Here is a 22,721-nt window from a genome sequence, read left to right as displayed (position 1 = left end):
GACTGGTTTGGAACCTGTGACCCTTGGAGGTGACTCAGAAGAAAACAGATAATTCAAGGACAGATACCCACCCTAGGAAGTGAACAGTGAGAGCCACAGATAAGGCACCTAAGTCCTGGAGAGTGCATGGCAGAGACAAGTTCCCTTGGTTATTTGGAGGATCACTGGGACTAACAGGGGGGCTGTTGGAAGTCTGGACTCTACTCTTAAGGAACTCATGGGCTGCCTTGCTCTTGAGGCAAGGAGGAGAGAAGACTAATCTAGCAGCTGCTGGGTTTCCCACAACTGCCCCTTTACTCTCCCCAGCCCAAACTGAGCGAATGCTTAGTCCCCACTCCTTGTCACATTGTGGCACTGGATCTGGCACAGCCACAACCAAGAAGAAAACTCAACTTTGGGAAGCAGAAGAGAGCAGGTCATGGAGTGGAGCCTGGATGGCATGGTGGTGGCCATTGTTGGCACTTACTCAAACATTGCATCAGAAGCAGCCCAGATCTCTGATGGTGGCCTCTCCACCACAGCTCATACCCCAGTACACTCTGAAAGTCCACATGTGCCCCACCTGCTTTGGGTGTGGCTCTACAGCAGCCCCAGATGGCAAAGGCTGGAGCCAGGGATTGACTGTGAGAGACAAAGGAGACTTGTGCTTTAGGCTGTGTTTTAGCAGATCAAGGGAAATAACTGCTGGGGTTTGCACAGGCAGTGCATCAGAGAGGCTCTGTCTATAGCCAACAGCCTGCATGGGCCCCACTTGCTTCAGTACTCCCCTGCTCTGGGGAAGGGTCTAGGTATGAGGAGGGGGGAAAGCACACACTTAAATGGATCAAAACTAACTCAGGTCTCACCCTCAAGGCTTCTGCCCCCACAATTTAGGATCATACCCTACTTGATAATGTTGTGACAATCATTGAACAGAGGGGAGGTCCTGCTTCACGCTTGGCTCCAGCTCTAGCCACTCCATCTCTAGGCCCACCCCCTACTAAGGTGATAGCTGCCAGCAAACCCTGGGGAGAGATGTGACTTGCATCCACATCACATATAGCTCTCCCACCACAGACAATGAGCACACGCAGTGTGTGTAGGGATGCTCCAACATAACAACATCGCTTCAAGAGCACAATAGGTAACTGTCACATAAATTCATAAAGACATAAAAGGTTAAGCTAAATGGAAAGGAAGAACTGTTATCAATTTAAAGAGTAAGAGAAAACCCGTGAAAAAATAAATAATGAAATTGAAATAGTTTACCAGGTAAAGATTTCAAAGCATTTGTAATAAAAATGTTAAGTAAATTGGGGAAAAGAATAGGTGTACATGTTGAAAATTTTAACACAGAACTAAAAAAATAAAATAAAAAAGAACTATTACCTCACACACACTAAATAAATAAATAAATAAATAAGACCCAATCAGAAATGAAGACTTAAATAACTGAAATAAAAAACACACTACAAGGAATGAATAGCAGACTAAGTGATACAGAAGAATACAGAAGTGATCTGGAATATTGATTAATGGAAATCACCAATTCAGGGTGGCATAAAGAAAAACAAATTTTAAAAAAGGTGAAAATAGTTTAAGATATTTCTGGAATAGCATTAAGCTTACCAACATTCACATAAGAGGTGTCCCAGAAGAAGAATGAGAGAAGGGATTGAAAATGTATTTGATGAAATTATGGCTGAAACCTTCTCAAACCTAAACAAGCAAAAGGATATCTGGTACAGGAAGCACAGAGGGTCCTAAACAAGATGAAACCAAAGAGTTCCACACCAAGACATGTCATAATTAAAGTGGCAAAAATTAAAGAGACAACTCCAAAGACAGAAAGAGAAAAAGCAAAGTGTCATATACAAGGGAATTCCCATAAGGCTATCAGCTGATTTCTCTGCAAAAACAGCATGCCAGAAGAGAGTAGCATGATATATTCAAAGTGTTTGAAGAGAAAATCCTACAGCCTAGGATACTCTACCCAACAATATTATTGTTTAACATAGAAGGAGAGATGAGGAACTTCTCAGAGAAGCAAAAATTAAAAGAGTTCACCAATACTAAACCTACCATAAAAGAAATGTTACAGGGTTTCCTCCAAGTGGAAAAGAGGTAAGAATCTATAGGAAAGGGAAAATCTCACTAGGAAAGGCAAATATATGGTAGTAAGGATGAGGCTCAACCACGTAAATATTCCAGAATGAAGATTAAAAGGCAAAGAAACTGTTAAAAAAAAAAAGCTATTACAGCAATAAAAAGTTAAGAGATAAACATAAAGATATAAAATATGACATCCAAAGAACAAAATGTATAGGAGGGGGTGAAAATGTAGATCTTTTAGAGTGTGTTTGAACTTTTAAATGATTACCAGTTTCAAACAAGAAGATATAGCTATAGGACAAGAGATATGAATGCCATAGTACCACAAATCAAAAACCTACAATGGATACACAAAACCACAAAGAAAGGAACACAAGCATACTACTAAAGAAAATCATGAGACCACAGGGAAGAAACAAAAAGAAGAAATGAACAAAGATGGACTACAAAAATGACTGGAAAACAAGTAATAAAATGGCAGTGAGTGCATACCTATCAACAATTACTTTAAATGTCAATGGACTAAATGCTCCAATCAAAAGACAGGTTGGCTGATTGGATAAAACAATAAGACCCTGCTATTGCTGCCTATAAGATCCTCACTTCAGAGCTATAGACTATAAGTGAGGGAATGGAAAGATACTTCATTCAAATGGAAATGACAAGAAAACAGGGGTAGCAATACTCTATCAGATTAAACAGACATTAATACCAAGGCTATAACAAAACACAAAGACGGGCATTATGTAATGAGAAAGGGACCAATATAAGAAGAGGATATTATGCTTGTTAATATATATGTACCCAATACAGGAGCACCTAAACAGATAAAGCAAATACTGACAGACATAAGGGAGAAATTGACAATAACATCATAATAGTAGGGGACTTTAACACCCACTTACATCAATGGACAGAAGATCCAGACCAAAAAAATCAATGACAATGGTAGCCTCAAATGAAGCAGTAGGCCAGTTGAACTTAATAGATATTTACAGGACATTATGTGCAAAAATAGCAGAATACATTCTTTTCAAGTGCACATGGAACATTCTCCAAGATAGACCACATGCTAGACCACAAAAGAGATTTCAACAATTTTAAGAGGATAGAAATTATATTAAGGATTAGTTTTGGCCACCCAGTATGAAATTGGACATCAGTTATGAAAAGAAAAACATATAAAGAACAAACACGAGACTAAACAACATGCTGCTAAAAAACCAGTGGGGTCAATGAAGGAATCAAAGAAAAATCAGAAAATACCTCAAGACAAATGAAGATGGAAATACAACACTCCAAAATCTACAGGATGCAGCAAAAGCAATTCTAAGAGGGAAGTTTATAGTGACACAGGCCTTCCTCAGCATTTAAGAAAATCTCAACCAACCTAACTTATCACCTAAAGGAATTAGAAAAAGAACAAATAAAATCCAAAGTCAACAGAAGCATAGGAATAATAAAGATCAGAGGGGAAATAAATAAAATAGAGATTTAAAAACAGTAGAAAAGATCTGTGAAACCAAGAGCTGGTTTTGTGAAAAGATAAACAAAATGGATAAACCTTCAGCCAGACTCACCAAGAATAAAACAGAGAGGACCCATATAAACAAAATAAAAATGAAAGAAGAGAAATAACTGATACCACACAGATACAAAAAAAATCATGAGAATACTATGAATAACTATATGGCAACAAACTGGACAACCTAGAAAAAAATGGACTCATTTTGAGAAATACACAAGCTACCAAGACTGAATCAAGAAAAAACAGACAATTTGAACAGATTGTTCACTAGCAGTGAAATTGAATCTGTAATATTTTTTTTAAAAAAGCTCCCAGCAAACAAAAGCCTAGGACGTGACAGCTTCACAGGGGAATTCTACTAACATATAGGAAGAGCTAATAGCTATCCTCTCAAACTATTCCAAAAAATGGAGGAGGAGCACTCCCAAATTCGTTCTGTGAGGCCACCATTATGCTGATACCACAACCAGACAGGAACATTACAAAAAACATAGGCCAATATCTTTGATGATAGTAGGTGCAAAAATTCTCAACAAAGTATTATTAGCAAACAGAATCTAACAATATATAAAAAGAATCACACTCCATAATCAAGTTGGCCTCATTCCAGGGATGCAAGGATAGTTCAGTATTTGCAAATCAATCAATGTGATATACCACATTAACAATGGGAACAGTACAATCACATGATCTTCTCAATAGGTGCAGAAATAGGGTTTGACAAAATTTAATATCCATTCATGATAAAAAAAACAAACTCCTCAGATTGGGTGTAGAGGAAATATATGTCAAAGCAGTAAAGAACACTTTTGACAAACCCACAGCTAATATCATACTCACAGGTGAAGAGCTAAAAGCCTTTCCTCTAAATTCAAGAACAAGATAAGGATGCCCTCTATTGCCATTTCTACTTAACGTAATATTAGAAGTCCTAGCCATAGCAATCAGACAAGGAAAAGAAACAAAAGGCATCCAAATTGGAAATGAGGAGATAAAACTGTCATTATTTGCAGATGACATGATACTTTATATAGAAAACCATAAAGTCTCCACCCCAAAATTTTTAAAACTAATAAATGAATTCACAAATTTGCAAGATTAATATACAGAAGTCTGTTGCTTTTCTATACACTAATAATTAACTATCAGAAAAAGAAAAAAATCTCATTTAACATCATATCAAAAAAAAAAAAGAAAAGAAAATACCTGAGAGTAAACTTAACAAAGGAAATGAAAAACCTATATTCTGAAAACTGTAAAAATACTGATGAAAGACATTAAAAATGATACACAGAAAGGAAATATATCCTGTGCTCTTGGATTGGAAGAATTAATATTGTCATAATGGTCCTACTACCCAAAACAATCTACAGATTAATGCAGTTACTATCAAAATACCCATGACATTTTTTGTTGAACTAGAACAAATAATCCTAACATTCATGTGTAACCAAAAAAGGCTCCAGGTTACCAAGGCAATCTTGAGAAAAAAAAAAAAAAAAAAACAAAGCTGGAGGTTATCACCCTCCCAGATTTCATACTTACCACAAAGCTATAGTAATCAAAACAGCATGGTACTGAAAAATAAAAATAAAGACATCTCAATCTTTGGTAGCTTAAAAAAAAAAAACAGCATGGTACTGGTGCAAAAACAGATACATAGATCCATGGAACAGCATATAAAGCCCAGAAATAAGTCCATATACCTAATAGCTAGTTAATAGTCAATCTATGGCACAGTAGGGAGGAATATACAATATTGAAAAACAGTCTCTTCAATAAAGGTGCAGGAGAACTGGACAGCTACATGTAAAACAATGAAATTAGGACATTTCCTCGCACCATATAAAGAATAAATTCAAAATGGATTAAAGATTTATATGTAAGACCTGAAAACATGAAACTCCTAGAAGAGAACATAGGCAGAACACTCTTCTACATGAATCATAGCAATGTTTTATTAATCAGTTTCCTAAGGCAAAAGAAGTAAAAACAAGAATAAACAAATGGAACCTAATTAAACTTAAAAGCTTTTGCACAGCAAAGGAAACCATCAACAAAGCAAAAAGACAACCTATTGAATGGGAGAAAATGTTTGCAAATGATATGATGGATAAGGTGTTAATATCCAAGATACATAAACAGCTTATACAACCCAACATCAAAACAAAAAAATAAAAACAAAGAACCTCATTAAAAAAAGGACAGAAGACCTGGATAGACATACATACATATATAGAGAGAGAGAGAGAGAGAGTTGTAAATCAACTGTACTTCCCTTAAAAATTATTTCCAATTAGAATTTTGCCATCATTCTTATCTTTTTTAGACTTTTCTTCATGTGTGGTTTTTTGTTTGTTTGTTTGTTTTCATTCTCTGCCTTTGGGACCATGAACTAGTTTTGGGACTGTGTGATCTTTGGAGACTGTTTCCTCTAATCCTTTTGGATGGCTCTTTCTTTGAGCTGTTCACTCACACACGTTTGGTAATCAGACTTAGGTGAAGGCTTGAAGGGGGCCCTTGGTAATCTTCAGAGCTTTCCCTGTCTTTGAGCAGATCTTTCCTCTTTGTTGCTTTTCCCTAAAAACCTTTAACTTGCTTGGCTTCCCTGGACTCTGGGATCTGTCTCTTCAATTTAGGAATATCACTAGATTCCACTTAGGTCTCCAGTTTATGTACTGTGGCCTAGAAGCTCTCTCTTGGCAGTAAGTAGAGCAATCATAGGCTCATTTCATTGTTTGCCCTCGCTCAGGGATGACTACCTTGCATTATGCCCAATGTCTGAAAACCACTTTTTTCATATAGTCTGTCTACTTTTTAGTTGTATATGAAAGTGTAAGTCTTATGGCTCTATGTACTTTTATTGTCATTGAATATGTTTTTCCTGGATTAAAATCCCAAATCTGTATGAATAGTAACCTTTCTCTATATACCAGATGTATATTTCTTATTTCCTGCTGCCTGTTTCTCTCCTGACTGTTTTTTAAGGATTTCAAAAGTTAAGCAGATTCTTGGGAGAAAAAAACCAACTCATTACCTTTACTTTCAAATTCTTTTTACCTCCTCTAGACCTCCCACATGAACACCTTAAGCCCCTACCACACTAAAGTTCTCTTTACTGAAAATTGTAATTCATAGTGTGAATTCATAGTGAATATTTAGTGCAGTCCCACAATAGCTCTGTTAGGAGTTCAGCTGAACTGGAGAGAGCTGAGCTACCAGGTGTCCAAGTAGCTGATTTAAGATAATAAGCCAAAATGAAAGCACCAGTCAAGACTTTAATCACCTACTGTATAAGCAAGAGTCTAAAGTGGACAAAGTGTGAACTGCCTCTGTTCCATTGTCCCCTTGGAACTGCAATCCAGTTGTGGATTAGCACAGACATAGGGGTTGTCTCTCTGCCAAAGGAACCCTGAACAAACGTCTCCTGCATTTTTTTGACCTGGGTCCTGGGGGAGGGAGAGGAGGGAAGGTTCCAGGAGAGGAAAAGTACTGATTACTGAGTCAGAATTAAGAAAAGTGTCTTCGGGTTTATCATCCCCTCCCATTCCCCCAACTACCAAATAAGGAGATCTTGACAGGGGCACCTGAGAAAGACCTCACCGAAGGACCTTCAGTAAAGAGGCCTCCAAATGGAGGCATAGTGGAGACACCCAGGCTTGAAATACAGATATGGATAAGAATTTGGTTGGCAGGGGACCTGTTTCTTGACTTGAGTCCTCTCTTCAGGGACTGCAGTTTGCTGGCTGTGCACAAAGTCTGGTTGGGGAGGGCAGCTTTCTCCCATGAGATATGCCAGGTAAAGCATGTAGTTACCCATGGTCAGACCTAAAACTTGTACGTAGAGTTTGGCTGGGAGCAGGCAATCTCTTACCACAGAAGCAGAAGTATGTTGATAAAACCACTGTTTATAGTGTTCCCTATTGAAAGCTGAAGCCTTGTTTATTAATTAAAAAGCAACAAACAAGCAAATGTGAAAACTCAATGACAAATAACAGCAAGCATTTATTTATTGCATGTGAATCTGTGGGTTGCCTGAAGCAGCTCTCTTTGCTATATAGATCATCTGTTCCAGCTCTGTTTCAGGCTACAAGTTGGGTTCATTGCTGCTCCATGTGTCTTTCATGGCCTCAAAGGAACAAATCTAAAAGTGCAGAGCCTCTCAGGCCTAGATTTGGAACTGGCACATTATAACTTCCACTCACAGTTCTTTAGCTAAAATAAGTCATTTTTATTACTTACAGCTAGCAACAATTAATACTATCAGAATGAGTTTCTGTGAAGGGTTGGGGAGCATATCAGACTTTTGTAGGCCCTTACCCATAATCTTTCTTGAAGTCCCTTTTGTCTGGTTGAAAGGATCTGCTGGGCATCACATTATTCCTTTTGGAGATTATTAGCAACAGGCATGACAGCCAAACACAGAGACCATGTCTTAATGTCAGCATCTTGGATTTGGATTTATCCTACCAGTGTTTCAGTGGCTGCTCCTTTAATACAATGAAAAACACTTTGATTTTCCAACCCTGAAAGTACTGGAACATGTGCACTTCTATATGCCTATGGCTGCTTCTTTTCTGAGCTTGGTTCTTTCCTGTGGTACCTAGTTAGGTGTTGCTAGCAACAACCAAGTCACACTTCAACAATGGAATTTCCTCACTCAGTGTTATAAATTAATTAGCTACATTTTTTGGTCTTCCATGTTATATTAGGTGAAGTTTGCCAAATGTTTTCCACTATGTAACATGTGTCACCATTTTCTCAGTTTCCTGTAACATATTTTTGCAACCCACCATCCAGTAACCAAATCAAAACCACATAATTTATGTTTTTATTATAGCAGGACTCTAGTTAATAGTTACCAATTTCTGTATCTGACAGCTTTTGATACAGTATAAATAGCTACAAACTGTCAATGGCATGTAATAATAAACATTTATTTCTTGCGTATGGCTTCTTCTCAGTCTCAGGTGCAAGCTGAAGGGGACAGTGACTCTATGGACATGTTCTTTTCAAAGCAAATATTGGGAAACTTCTAAGGGGAGAGCAGAAATATACTTAAGTTCTAGGTTTGTGACAGGCACACTGTCCTTTATACCCACATTCCTTTAGTCAAAGCATCCCATGAGGCCACGCTCAACAGCAGTTGAGCGGGGATCTGTGGTCCTCCCATGAAAGCAGAAAAGAAGATACTAAGCGTTTGCTGAGTAATAATCTACCATCATGTGATGCAAAAGTATAAACCAATGAAAGAAAGTATTTTGGGGGCTGTGAGTAAATGTTGCAAATATATGGCTTTCTAGATGATCTGGCTCATTCCAGGAATAACACATCTACGATGGAGTAAATGGATTGCAAATTTCAGACTATCCTTAATAATTGTCCCTCCTGCCTTTTTAAATAAGATCCAGCTTTTAAGTCTTAGCTCTGACTTTACCAGGGCAGGCTATGACGATATGCACTCTCCATCTGCTGGCCCACTGCCTTTGATAGCTATCTTACAAGCTGCAGTTTGAACTGCAGCATCTGTTTGACAGGTGCCAGAGTCCTCTTGGCAGTGGAAAGATTACTGCTTTGTGTCTTCCATTGCCTCAGATTCCTGTGGCCGCAGTGATCCCGCCAATCCTCACTCCCCCTAAACATGTTAAAAATCATTATGGTGGATATTAAAGTAGCAGTTATACTGTAAGCATATGTATGTGCTGTTTTTGCCTGGTTTATCTTTCTTTTCATCACAGATAATGTGAACCCAGCATTAGTTTCTCATATCTTCCACAAGTTTTTCCAACAAAACGTTTATATCCAGCTTGTGTTAAGTAGAAGTGAAATACTTAGGAAAATAGATTTAAGGGAAACTTGTGCAACTCTTTTTTTAAGTATTGTTCTCAGTCATTTAATTTATTAAAAGGAGATGCTGCTGTGGTTCTTGATTGAGCAGCAACCATTCTACTGTTTATACAGAATTATGGATTTATTTGTTGTTTTGCTCTGGGACTTTCATTATAGTTGAGTAGCATACAAATCAAGTTTAGAATTTTGGGCAAGTATCTCAGGTTTACTTTCTATTAAGGAAAGATTGCAGGCACATGCATACCAAAAAGAACCTTACTGATAAGTCAGCCCTTGAGTTATGGTCATCCTAATTTAACTCATAGATAAGTCAAGGGAAAACTTTCAGGCACATTCAGATTTTTTTCAAATGAAGCCAGATTTTTTCCAAAAGAAATGAAAGTGTCAAAATGTCATTTATTTCATAGAACAAATATTAAGTAATTTTCATGTCCATAATTTAATTACACAATCATTAATATATTGAAGGCATACTTAAGCACCTAAAATTTTTTAAGAGAATAAGTAAGTTTCTAAAGCTATATAATACATTTTATAAAGAAGGGGAAGGTCAGAATGCAATTTTTTGTTATAATTATTATCTGGCCTAGGTTAAGAGCATTCTTTCAGACCCTGAAGAATTCCTCATCTTATATTACTCTTTTATTTAGCAATTTCCTACTGATATAGAATAAAACTCTGAATTTTTATCCCAGTCTAATTTAGCCCTTACCCACCTTTTTAGCCTTATCTTTCATATGTTTGGCCTTATTTTTTCACCCTGGAAGGAAAAAGTCAATAAAATAAAATCCCATATGTGCTCTATCATTGACTACTTCTGGACCATTATGTGTAGTACTCTCTTCCTTTCCTTGTCAGTTCTATATGGAAAAGATCTACTTATTTTTAATGACTGGATTTGGATATGCCCTCCTATTGGAAGCCTTTGTGAGAGAGGGAAAAAAAAATTTCCCTCTACTCTTCTAAATTCTTGGCTGAGGCCCCTGTTAAAAAAAAAAAGCAGATAAACAAGAGGAAAACAAACAGGTTTACTAGCATGTATGTCTCATATATATAAATGGGAGATACCCAGGGAAATGAGTAACCCAAGAAGGTAGCTTAGAATTTGGGCTTAAATACCCTCTTTAGCTGAAACAAAAAAAGAAGGATGTAAAAGAGGCCAGTTATAGGAAGATGACCAAGAAAAAGCAGGATTAAAAAAAAAGTATGGTTTATTATGCAGATTTAAGTCAGTACCCTCTCCATTGATAAGAGATTTTTGTGTTTTAGACATCCTTGTCTTCCTGGTACAGACAGGTAGATACTTGTACAAATGAAGCTTGACTTTATAAATGCAAATTATCATTACTAAAGGGTAACTCCTACTCTGTTTTTAGAGCTTCTCCTATGTCTGTTGTTTCTAAAAATAATCTGCTCAAAATAATCCTTTTGCCAAGGAGGCATATTTTGGGGTGGCATATTGTGCCCTTCTCCACTTTTATCAGCTTTCTCTTTTGTGCCTTCAACGTTTTCTATATATACTGTACAAAACAAATAATATACTTTGTGTGTGATTTTTTATTGCTGTTTTTATGCTTAAGATCATGCTTTCTTCTAGTTGCAATAAAAATATAAACGAATGAAATAAAAGATCAAAAATAGGAATTTTAAGAGTGAGAAACAGTTTTTAAAAGAAACAAAGGATTAATATAAGGAATATGGGAAATACTAAAATCAATTGAAACAAATTAAGTTAATTAAAGCAATATTTTGTAATAGGAAATATATATGAAACCAAAAACACAAATTAAAATATTAAACTTCACTAAGCTAAACTTCACATAATTACTTAAATGTAAAAATAGTGATTAATATCTAGTAAAACACTTGAACATGGAAAATAAACTGTTTAAAATAATTTTAAATTGTGAGTTGAAGGAATAAAGGTAACAAGAGTGTTTACCTATGGCCTCCTAGTTAGCTAAAGAAATTATAGATAGCATATTCAAATCTCTTTAACACATCCACATGAAAATTAACAGAATTGAGGGCAGTTGATTAAAGGCTTATTACTTCATAGAAGCACTATTTATAATAGCCAAGACATGGAAACAGCTTAAATGTCCATCCACAGATGACTGGATAAAGAAGACGTGGTATAGTTTATACAATGGAATATTATTTAGCCATAAAAAACGACAACTTAATGCCATTTGCAGCAACATGGATGTTCCTGGAGAATGTCATTCTAAGTGAAGTAAGCCAGAAAGAGAAAGAAAAATATCATATGAGATCGCTCATATGTGGTATCTTGAAAAAAAAAATGAAGAACATAAATACAGAACAGAAAGACTCATAGACATAGAATACAGACTTGCAGTTGCCAAGGGGGCGAGAGGGGTGGGAAGGGATAGACAGGGATTTCAAAATTTGTAGATACTGACAGGCATATGCAGAAGAGAAATCAAGATTATACTGTATAGCACAGGGAAATATATACAAGATCTTGTAGCTCACAGCAAAAACAAAAATGTGACAATGAATATATGCATGTTCATGTATAACTGAAAAATTGTGCTCTACACTGGAATTTGGCACAACATTGTAAAATGACTATAACTCAATAAAAAATGTAAAAAAAAAGACATATTACTTTAAGAAACCAATTTAAGGGTTCATTTTACAATGAAGAAAATGTGGGGGTAAAAACCCCTACCTATTATCCTACTCTCCCACGTCCTTTTCTCTTTCATTGTCCTGGTAACGTCCTTTTCAGAACAGTTGTGGCAAGTAACAAAAATGGCTTGCTTTTCTTTCAAAGCTAACTGCGTAGATTCCTCCAAGGCTCCAGTCCAGGTAAAGTCAAAGGGGATAGGCTGGCTCTCAAAAAAGCTATGCTGAACACCCAGTCACATCTAGTAACTGAGATTCTCTCCTACCCATCAGAAGCAGAATTTATTTCTTGCTCTTCCATCTCATCCATCAGAAATGGCACTTTATTTTTTCATTAGCTTAAGGTTACTTCTCAGAAAAAATGGGTTCTACATTTAATTGGCTAATGTACTTTTATCTTGCCTAAAGAGACAGTGTTTAATTATCACAATCTTTTTCATGAAAGTTCTTGAATATTGCATTTTATCCGAATTTATTTATTTAAAACAGTACTATGAGGTTTTTGTTTGTTGTTTGTTTGTTTGTTTTTTGGCACAGCTCTTCTTGATACCAAGTGTGTGAATTTTTTCCTCTGCTCAACAACCAATTCTCTGATTTTCTGGACAGCCACTCGGTATCCTATAATTCAGTTCTTTTCGATTCTGACACTGACTACTCAGAGTTAGCACAGACCCCACAGGTTCAGGGCTCATCCCCACTTCAGGTTGCCACCTGTACCTCTGACCCACTGGTTATAAATCAAGTATTCCCACAAACCCTCCCTCAGTTTCAGATTATTTGCTAGAAAGAATCACAGAAGTCAGGATAGCACTTTATTTACTATTACTTGTTTATTATAAAGGATACAACTCAAAACAGCTAAATAGGAGAGAGATGTATTGGGTGGAAACAGTTATGAACCTTCATATGTTTACCAACCTAGATGCTCTCTGAATCCCGTCATTTAGGGGTTTTTGTGGAAACTTTATTACATAGGATGATTAATTAAATCATTGATCATTGACAATTGAACTCAACCTCCAGCCCTTCTCCCTTCCTTGGAGGTCTGGAGGGTGGAGCTGGAAATTCCAACCCTCATATCACATGGTTGCATTCTTTTGCAACCAACCCCAGTCCAAAAGCTGTCTAGTGGCCCAGTAAGAGCCACCTTATTAGCATAAACTCAGTTATTGTTGAAAGGAGCTTGTTATGAATAACAAAAAATACTCCTTTCACCCCTGTCACTCAGGAAATTCCAAGGACTTTAGAAGTTCTATGCTGGAAGCCAGGGACAAAGACCAAATACATATTTTTTATTGTATGGTATGGCAGGTACCTTCTATAGTAACTACTTGCTATGACTCTTATTTTACTTTTCCTAACATGAAATAAAAATAGTAATATTCTTTAGGAAATTGCCAGGACACAATATACCTTTATCTCCCAAGTTGATATCACAAACAGACCTTTAAGAAAGTTAGTGCAGGAAGCATAGTCTTAAGATCAGTAAAAAAAAAATTGTAGGGGAGGAAAAATAATGTTCCCTCTCTGCCTCGGAATTATTGGCTGGAACTTCTATAATAAAAGACAGATTAACTATGGAAAAATAGAAATTAACATGTATACCTTATGTACACATAGAAGATACCTAGGGAAAAATGAATACTCATAGAGGTGGCTTTAAAATTCAGAATTACATACCATCTTAATAGGGAAAGGAGAGGAGAGATGTAGGTCTCTTAGAGGAGAGAAAATTATTTTAGGAGAGATAAATGGGCCCTTAGAAGACTAGATAAAAGATATGATAGTTTGTAACAAAGCTTGTCTGGGTATAGTATGGACTAATCTCCTCTCCTATGATAAGAGTTAATCTTCTCTGTTTAATGAATCTTTAGGAGAGCAGGTAATGACAATTGAGTTTCTTTGGGAGGATCTTTGTGTAGATAAGGGGAGTTTGAGAAAGCCCCTCCTTGTATTTACTGTTTTTCAAGTGCCTACTGCTTAAAATAATCAATATACCAAGCGGCATATTTTAAAGTAGCGTATTGTACAACTCTTCATAATGATAACAGAGTTTTTAACAATAATTTGTTAAAATAGCTAAAAGAGAATCAAAAAAGAGGATGAAAAGTTGCAAAAGAATTAATTAATTAATTAATTAATTAATTAATTTTTAACGTAATCCAGGACAATTAAGGGAAAAATATGAGATAGAATAAAATAAATTTAAACAATTACGAATAAGCAAAGTTGAAAGTTAGAAAGAAAACTGGAGAGAAAAGAAGCTCCTGAGAAGGAATATAAATCAGAATGAATTTTTATAGTAGTAAAAATTAAAGCATTAAAATTAAAGCATTTAAAACCAAAATATCAAAAATGAATTTTCAGCAAGGTGAAGCATATGCTCACACATTCACCAAAGGACAAGAACAGAAGTGTATATTTCTAACTAGATCCTCTTTGTTCATTTCCCAAATCCTGAGACCTTTGAAGGGGAAGGGGAAGGAAATCAGGGGGCAGAGCCAGGTTCTTGTTCCTTTCCATGGCCTGGGCCTATCTGCTCGAGTATTTTTAATAAAACCTGTGAAGGTAAGAAACAGAGTTTTCAATAGAAAACCACAACTGAGCATTGTCTTCGAGTCCATCAGTGACTCTTGCAGACACCCAGGAGCACAAAAGGAGCAATCAAATTCATTTTAAAGTTCATTTTAAAATCAAGCTTCAGCATTTATTTTATTGGAGTTATTTAGCTATTTTTAGCATTCTTTGCTCTTTGAATACAGAACTATTTTCTTATTTTTAAGTGTACATATTCCACTTAGAACTATAGCAGATATTTAAATGACTAGAACAGATGAATTGTATTTGCATATTATTTCTATATTGCTAAAAGAGTGTTGTAAATGAATTCAGCACCATGGTGTTAGGGGACTAGAAAAAGAAACTTGGGAACCAGTAGATTATTATCAAGGTAAAGGTACATATTCCCCAGGTGGCAGATTCTACCTATTCTAGCTTTTATTATCCTTAGAACAGTGTTCTATTTATTTCATGAGTACAGAAGTTTTAATTGGATATGTCATGTTTCAAAGACAAAAGAAATGCCTAATTCACTCTAACAAACTTGTTAGTCACTGTTTATACCAAGAGGATTTCTGCTCTACAGAGAATAATATTGTTTTCTTTTTCCTTTGTTGATAAATCAAAGTTTTACACTGACCTACAGCAGCCAAGCATACTTTAAAGCAAAATCATCTCAGGCTAACACAGTTATGGATCCTTTCAGCTTTCTGTATTCTTTTTTTACCCCCTTTTTGATTCTTTGAGAAATGCTGTATCCCAAAAATAATTTAGTAAGAAAATATTAGTTAAATTTGTCATAAAATTTATCTGATAAGAAAAAAATTATTTATAAGTTTTAATGTATTTCAATTCTAAGAATATTAACTGAACTTTTATGATTTTTTTCCTTTAACGTTGGTATGTTACTTGTACATTTTTGCTTGTTTGAGGGAGTTTTGGTAGTCAAATACATGGCTAGTGTAGGAATGATTTGTAGAAACAACTTGACCTATACCTGGATTTCTATTTGTTATAAAATCCATTTTTTGGAAGTGTGATTCTTCTGGTTTACTCTGCCCAGTGCATGATCTTTTACTTAAAAAAAAAAGGTGGTGGTAGGAGATATTACAGTTTCAGTCCACCCTAATTCTGTTACTGTTTGCTTTGTTCTGCAGTCACTCTGATCCTCCTGGCAGGGAACAAGATCCAGAGAACAAAACTAGTAGTGACTGTGTAGATAAAAAGGCAATGAATTCTGCTTTTAAGGCAAAGGGGGAATACTCTACAAAAGAATGAAAATGGGAATAAAAGTACAGCATTGTTAACCTGTAGATCTGTTGTACCTTTGAAAAATCTTATGCTGAAAAAAAAAAGTGACACTACAAAGATACATAATTGTGTGACTGAAAATCATGAAAAAGTCACCATTCAGTTACTGGCCAAATTCTTGACAATAAAATAGACTACATTATTCACAGTTGGAAAACCACAGAACCTTTTTTCTTAAAATGACAGGACAGTGTTTCAGCAGTATACGAGGTACCATAATATATTATTTATTGTCTCCCAGAACAACTCTTAAGATACGGTGAGGATGACGGGGTCAAGAAGAGTACTCCAGAGAAGAATTGGAAAGAAATGTCAGAGCAGACATTACAGAAGGTAATCTAATCTTTACGATATTGAGCTGAGCAAGTTAAATCTGAATTTTAACATAAAGGATTATATTTTAAAATGAGGGCTTATGAACTTAAACCTTGTATGAGTCCTTAATTTAAATTCATAATTCAAAATCATTGGCTTACCAAAATGGGGCTAAAAAAAAATCAATGCTAGGGAAATAAATGTGGAAACACTTATGCTTCTGTTGACATAGATTAAAATTATTTTCAAAGATGAAAAGAATGATAACAATAGAAACTATAAAAATTTACCGTATTTGTGCTTACTTAACAGTTTTATTTTAAAATGGTACTTGAAACTATGTTACATTTCAACAGTCATACAGATTTATAATATGTGAACTAAGAAACTGAGCAAAGTTTTAGCTTTACTACAGTAAAATGATAATGTGTTTATAATTTTCATTTTAAACTTGAAAATTACGTGTGCCTCATCCCATTTTAGATAAAAAATTTATGCTCATACGATTTGGTTTAGCTCTTCCTGTTTTAATAGAACCACCCCACATAAACCCTGTAGTCACTTTATATCATGGCTATCATTAGTAGTAAAATGTTGGTTTTATTTTAGCACTTTTTGTTATTGTTACAAAGAAAATGTTCTTTAAATAGATTTATTCTTATAACCAATTACCACTTGGATACTGAGATAAAGCTGGAAATGTACAAACATATAGACAAAAATATTAATGCAGCTACTTACATTTTTTCTATCTGTGAATTGACTTGAAGGAAATCTAATAACTTAACAGCAGTTGATGTGATTTCTTATACTTCTGACACTTGTGGTCAGGTAACAGAGACTGTCATCTAATTACTGAGTGACACATATCAGGTTAACACTATAACACAGAGAACAAGAAATGCTCATGTTCATTTGTCTTAAGGTAAAATAAGTAATTGAAATAATATCTGTACTACTATCTAGAATGTCATACAGTTTATAGCAATTTATCTTCGTTTCAGAACAATATTCTTGTTTGCCAGATTTTGTATAATTTTTATCTCTATGGATATGTAATACTGCACTACTACTTACTACCTTGGGATGGAAACCCTAAAGAAATCTATTATTTCATTCCAACTGCCATAAATGATGTGGAGGAGGAGAAATAATTTTCCCTCTATTCTTCTAGGTTCTTGGGTGAGACACCCCATATAAAAAAGAGGCAGATTAACATGAAAAAAGAAAAACCAACAGTAGCTTAATAACATGTATACGGACCTCCTGTATACATGGGAGACACCCAGGAAAACTGAGTAATTCCTCGAAATGGCTCAAGCCATTACCTTATACACTTTCTTCAGCAAAAGGCAAGAGAGAATGTTGAGATTGGGGAGTCAGTTACTACTCAGTTTTCAGAGCTTATCCTGTATCTGCAGTTTCTTAAAAATAACCAGCTCAAGATAATACTTGTGCCAGAAAGACATTTTGGGGTGGCAAAATTCTGCTCGCCTTCAATTACTACTATCATAGTGGATCCAGAAATCCATTTTAACTCCTGAAAAGTCAACAGGAATTCTTTTCATTAGACTATGTGTCAAATTAGCATACCAATTTGCCCCTATTTTTTAAATGTTAATCTAAGGCAATAGTCATGGTTTAAGCTTTTTTAGTTGAGTTTCCTTATTTTAGAAGGATGTATATGAAACTTGCTCAGAATGAGTTTAAAAGGAAGTAACATCGTGAAAACAATATTTGTACGTAGTCGAAATGAAACATGTAAGTAGATTCTTTTTAAAATAATAAAATAACATTTTGTATTCTTATGGGATGAATTGTATCCCCTCCCCAATTCTTGTTTCAAAGTCTTAATCCTCTGTATCTCAGAATGTGACTATATTTGGAGATGGAGGTCTTTAAAGAGCTAAGTCAAAATGAAGTTATTAGGGTTTTAGCCACTTAGTCTTAGGACTTTGTTATGGCAGCTCTAGCAAACTAATACATAAACTTCACAAATCAAGTGTTTCAGTTTTGAAAGGAGCCATCTTTTGGGTAAATTATTTAAATGTTCAGTACTGGAGGAAAAATATGGACTTGAGATGATCTAGTAGCACACAAACCAAATGCCCTTAACAGTCCCCCAGACTTTCATTCACAAATATATATTGAATTTTTCCTTTCTGTTTTTGGAGATTTGAAATCAGTTTAACAACAATTTTTTGAGAGTATACTTTGAATAACACTTTAATATGTACTATGGACTTTGCCTTGTCAAATTCTTGAGAAGTTTGTGTCTCTGTTTTGCTATTTTTTCCTCCATTTTAAACTTAAATACAGAAAACTTTGACCAGGTCTTACGATTAAACATAGCTTCACATTAGATAGTTAACAGACTTTAAACATTTTAAACGTAACAGACTTTAAACAGATATTTTTCCATTGGTATATAAAATTTTTGTCAAGTTGTAACCAATTGTAAACAAATTTTAGTCAACAGAAAAAAGTGCTAATTTCTAAAATTGACATCTGAAACTTAAGATGTTTGTTATATTTGTTCATAACATGTTATATTTTAATCCAAAGTATAAAATTGATTTAATATCTAATTCAGCAATATTTAGTGCAAGTAATCTTTCAAGTAACTTTATTTAGTAGCTGTTATGATTAATAATAATAGAGACAATAATGATAAGGATGATGGTGATGATGATAAACTGTTTGAAACTTACTGTCTGCCAAGAACTGTGGTATATGATCATATTTAATACTTGCAAACTGCAAGATAGCTATTACTATTTCCATCTCACAGATGAGGAAACTAAAAGTAAAATGAGTTAAATACTTCACCAGGTAAAGCAACTAGAGGTAGAAGTGAGATCCATACCAAACTCAAAATTAAGTTTCCCATAGACCAACTACTTCTTACTAATATTTTTGTATCACCCCTGCCAAAAATCATTTTTAAGTGTAATTGCATGTTTCCATAAAGTAAATTTTAAAAAATACAGTCTCTTCTACTCAGTCCACCCTGAATCTAAGATGCTAAAGTATTTTAAAGTATGTTTATGAGAAGTATACTGTTTTGGGAAGTGATTAAAAATGACCGAGAGAAACCGAAGAGATTATAAAAAGATGGTACTCCTTATTTTTTGTAGCGTTTTTGACTAATTGGAGAATATAATTTGATGATATAGTATTTTGAAAGAAGTAAAAATGTTCATGTATTCTTGAACACTGTGTTTTTTGTCACATTATTCAGCTCTCCAATAAAGTATATGTATTGAGAAGGAACAATAGAATTTGATTCACAAAAGTATACAGAGGTCTACGACAGTCTGGTGCAAACTTGTATACCTCTACTCCAGGTCACGAGTAATACCTTTACATAAAGGTTTCTTGTCTCACTCTTTCTTTCTTGATCCCAGCTCTTTGTTCATTTTCCGTATACATCTGGGTAACTCTCCTTTCCCATATGGTTTGTGGAGTAGTGGGATGGGCACAAAATCCTGAATTTGAATCCCTGTTTAAACCAGGAAATGTTTACCTCTATATGTTAGGTTTTCAAAGCTTCCATTTCCTCTCCTAGGAAGATAATTATTGGCTGTACTTACCTCACATGTTTTTGAGATTATCAGAAGAGATCATGTTTATTAAAATTTTTAGTAAACGATGAAATATACTGTAGAAAGTCTCTTTGGCATGTGGATTATTTTGAGCTGAAAACAATCAAGGCCCAAAAGACTCAGGTAGAAACTTTGATCTTACCCCCAAATGCCTAAAAGAATGAAGATAGAGGATCTATTCCAGGAAGGGAACCATTACTGTAGATAACTGTAGTATGAACTCGGTGTGTAGACAGGGAGGAATCTATCACAATCTGTTTGTTAACATTCCTCTCTGTGTCCTATTCCCTCTGCATGATTCTACTTTTAAAATAAATTAAACTCTTCTGTTTAGGTCATTGAATTGGAAAATCGGCTAAAATCTTTTGAGAAAAGGTCTAGAAAACTAAAAGAAGGGAATAAAAAATTAATAAAAGAAAATGATTTCCTGAAATCCCTCATAGAACAGCAGCAAGAAGATGCAAAGACCAGAGAAAAAGAGCTAGAACAGTTACAGAAGGGAAGTCAAGATGTAGAAAAAGACAAAGCTGAACTTCAAGTAAAAATCAGTGAGCTGGAGGCAGAAGTCACTTCCTTAAGGAGACAAGTGGCAGAAACTGATGGGTTGAGAAATGAAAATGAAGAGCTGATGAATTCAGTGGAGAAATTACAGCGTTCAGCAGACCAAGCTAAATCTGAGATGGCCACCACGAAAGTCAGATCAGGAGAGTCTGCTTGTAAGACCACCACTACTAAGGTTAAATTTAAAGCCGCCAAGAAAAAGTGCTCTGTGGGTCGTTACCATACGGTTCTCAATCACTCCATCAAGGTTATGAGCAATATGTTTGAGAACCTCAGCAAGGACGACTGGGAGGATGTGAGTGAAAGCAGGTAAGGCTCTCATTAACTTAGCTCTGCGGTGGGGACATTGTACATATGTAAAGCACCAGAAAATGGAGATTGAATTTCAACTACTGTCGATTTGGTATTCAGAAAAAATACTGTCAGATCCTTTGAAATATCTTGGGAGGTCTTGTTCTGAGCTTATTGACTGAAATTTGCATGCAAAATTAGCCACAACTGCATGAGTATTTGAATAGGTGCCAGGAAACCCAAAAGAAGGCAATGCTTGATTTCTTCCAGTGATGCTATTTTCATGCAGTCATGAGGCTTGAAATTGACAGTTTGGCAGGTTGATTTAATTTGCTGGCCCTTTGCATATTCACCACTGACAGCTAAGGATTCCCAGGCAAGCCTACTAAGTCGGTTTAGTTATCTTGTGACATGGCAACCTGGGAGGAGAAACATTTTTTCCCCTTAATTTAGTTAGATAAATTTTGAATGACCCATTTCAGCTTGTTACCAGATGTCTACAAGCTGTTTAACATCCTTTAAATTAAGAACCATCTTCACTAATTATTTCATGTATGTATTATGCAAAGTCATTGTACTAACTTTAATTGAATGGTGGTTAAAAATTAGTTCTTTAAAGTTAAAGCTCTACAGATTCCTAGTCTTAAGTTATATAACCCCTAGTGAATAGCAACAGGGGAATACTAAAAATCTATAATATTTCTTTCCCTTACCCCTGGCTATACATTCATATTCGCACTTGAAGCAATCAGTAAAACCACAAAAGCAAATGGATAATAGAACACCTCCTTTTATACATAGATAATAGGGAAGTTTAATGTTGCCAGAATTGCTAACGGACAAACGGAACAATTTTCCATAGTTGGTCTTATTTTACAATAGTATATATTTTCCTTTTATTTTCACTTTTTTTTTTAAATTCGCAGTAGTGGTCTGTTTCAGATTTGGGATGTTTTTGGATAGTTTTCTTAATCGTAGACATAGAACTGAAACTTACTTTAAAATGCAGTTCTCAAAGTTGTTGTTTGCATGTTAGAATCACCTGGGGATCTTATAAAAATTCCAAAGCTCCAGCCACATCTCAAAACAGTTAAATCATACTTCTGGAATGGGTTACAAGTTTGGTATTTTTTTTTTTGAAGCTCTACAGTTAATTCCAATATGCAGACAAGTTTGGGAACCTGTGTTTTAAATGATCATTGGTCAAGCCTCTTGTCCTTAAGCTGGTGAAAAACTTAAGAACAAATTTATGAATATAAAGAAGAAAGACCAAATCTGCATTCCTATTTCTTTGTTACTTCTTCTAAGGTTTTCTTCGTTGTTCTCAAAAAAGCAATTAGAGATAAAATCCTACTTAGCTTAAAACCCACTAAGCATTTATCTGTCTTCAAGGAAATTCTGGTTTCATCTACTAATTATATCCCAGTTAGTTGCTACTACCACACTCTTCATAAAATAGTGGTGCATATTTACTCATGTGTATGTGTGAATAAATACATGAAGGTTAAGGAATACACTCAGTTCAGTTTCATTTTGCCAGTGCATATGCAGAGGGTCACATATTTTGGGAGATGTATCACACGATATCTCTTAAAACATAGGATTGTCATTTAAGTTATTTAGCAGTGAAACTCAGTTTTACTCTGTGAGGATTAAGTGTTACATTTCCTGCTTGACAGAACAGTTTCAGGATTCACTCAGCTGTAAAGAATTCTCAAACAATTAGAAATCCCGCAATGAAGCTTCAGGGCTTCAGAACATTCTATTCCTTTTAGCTTTTCATAATCTGAAATATAAGAAATTTCCTTGGATACTAAGGAAAAAAGAACTTTGCCCTTTGTATATTTGGATATAAAATACTATCTTATATAATTATTACCTTATTATTTATTTCCCATAGTTGAATAGCATTACAAGAGCATGCTGTCAAATGACAAAAATAACGCGATTTATTAACA

General features: G+C 35.1%; 1 protein-coding gene across 2 annotated transcripts in view; it reads left to right on the top strand.

Annotated features, from left to right (window-relative positions):
- Nucleotides 1-22,721, top strand: part of CNTLN (centlein) — a 245,958-nt gene that overhangs the window by 141,752 nt on the left and 81,485 nt on the right. For both annotated transcript variants that reach the window (XM_006208273.4, XM_072959367.1), the window contains exons 14-15: nucleotides 16,233-16,324; nucleotides 20,246-20,781. In XM_006208273.4, coding sequence (XP_006208335.1) covers nucleotides 16,233-16,324; nucleotides 20,246-20,781 — 628 coding nt within the window. The remainder of the gene's footprint in view (nucleotides 1-16,232; nucleotides 16,325-20,245; nucleotides 20,782-22,721) is intronic.

The sequence above is a fragment of the Vicugna pacos genome, chromosome 4 (genome assembly GCF_048564905.1).
Source record: "Vicugna pacos chromosome 4, VicPac4, whole genome shotgun sequence".
Classification (NCBI taxonomy): Eukaryota; Metazoa; Chordata; class Mammalia; order Artiodactyla; family Camelidae; genus Vicugna; species Vicugna pacos.
The sequence above is the reverse complement of the archived record's forward strand: the minus strand, read 5'-3'. Positions and strand labels throughout refer to the sequence as shown.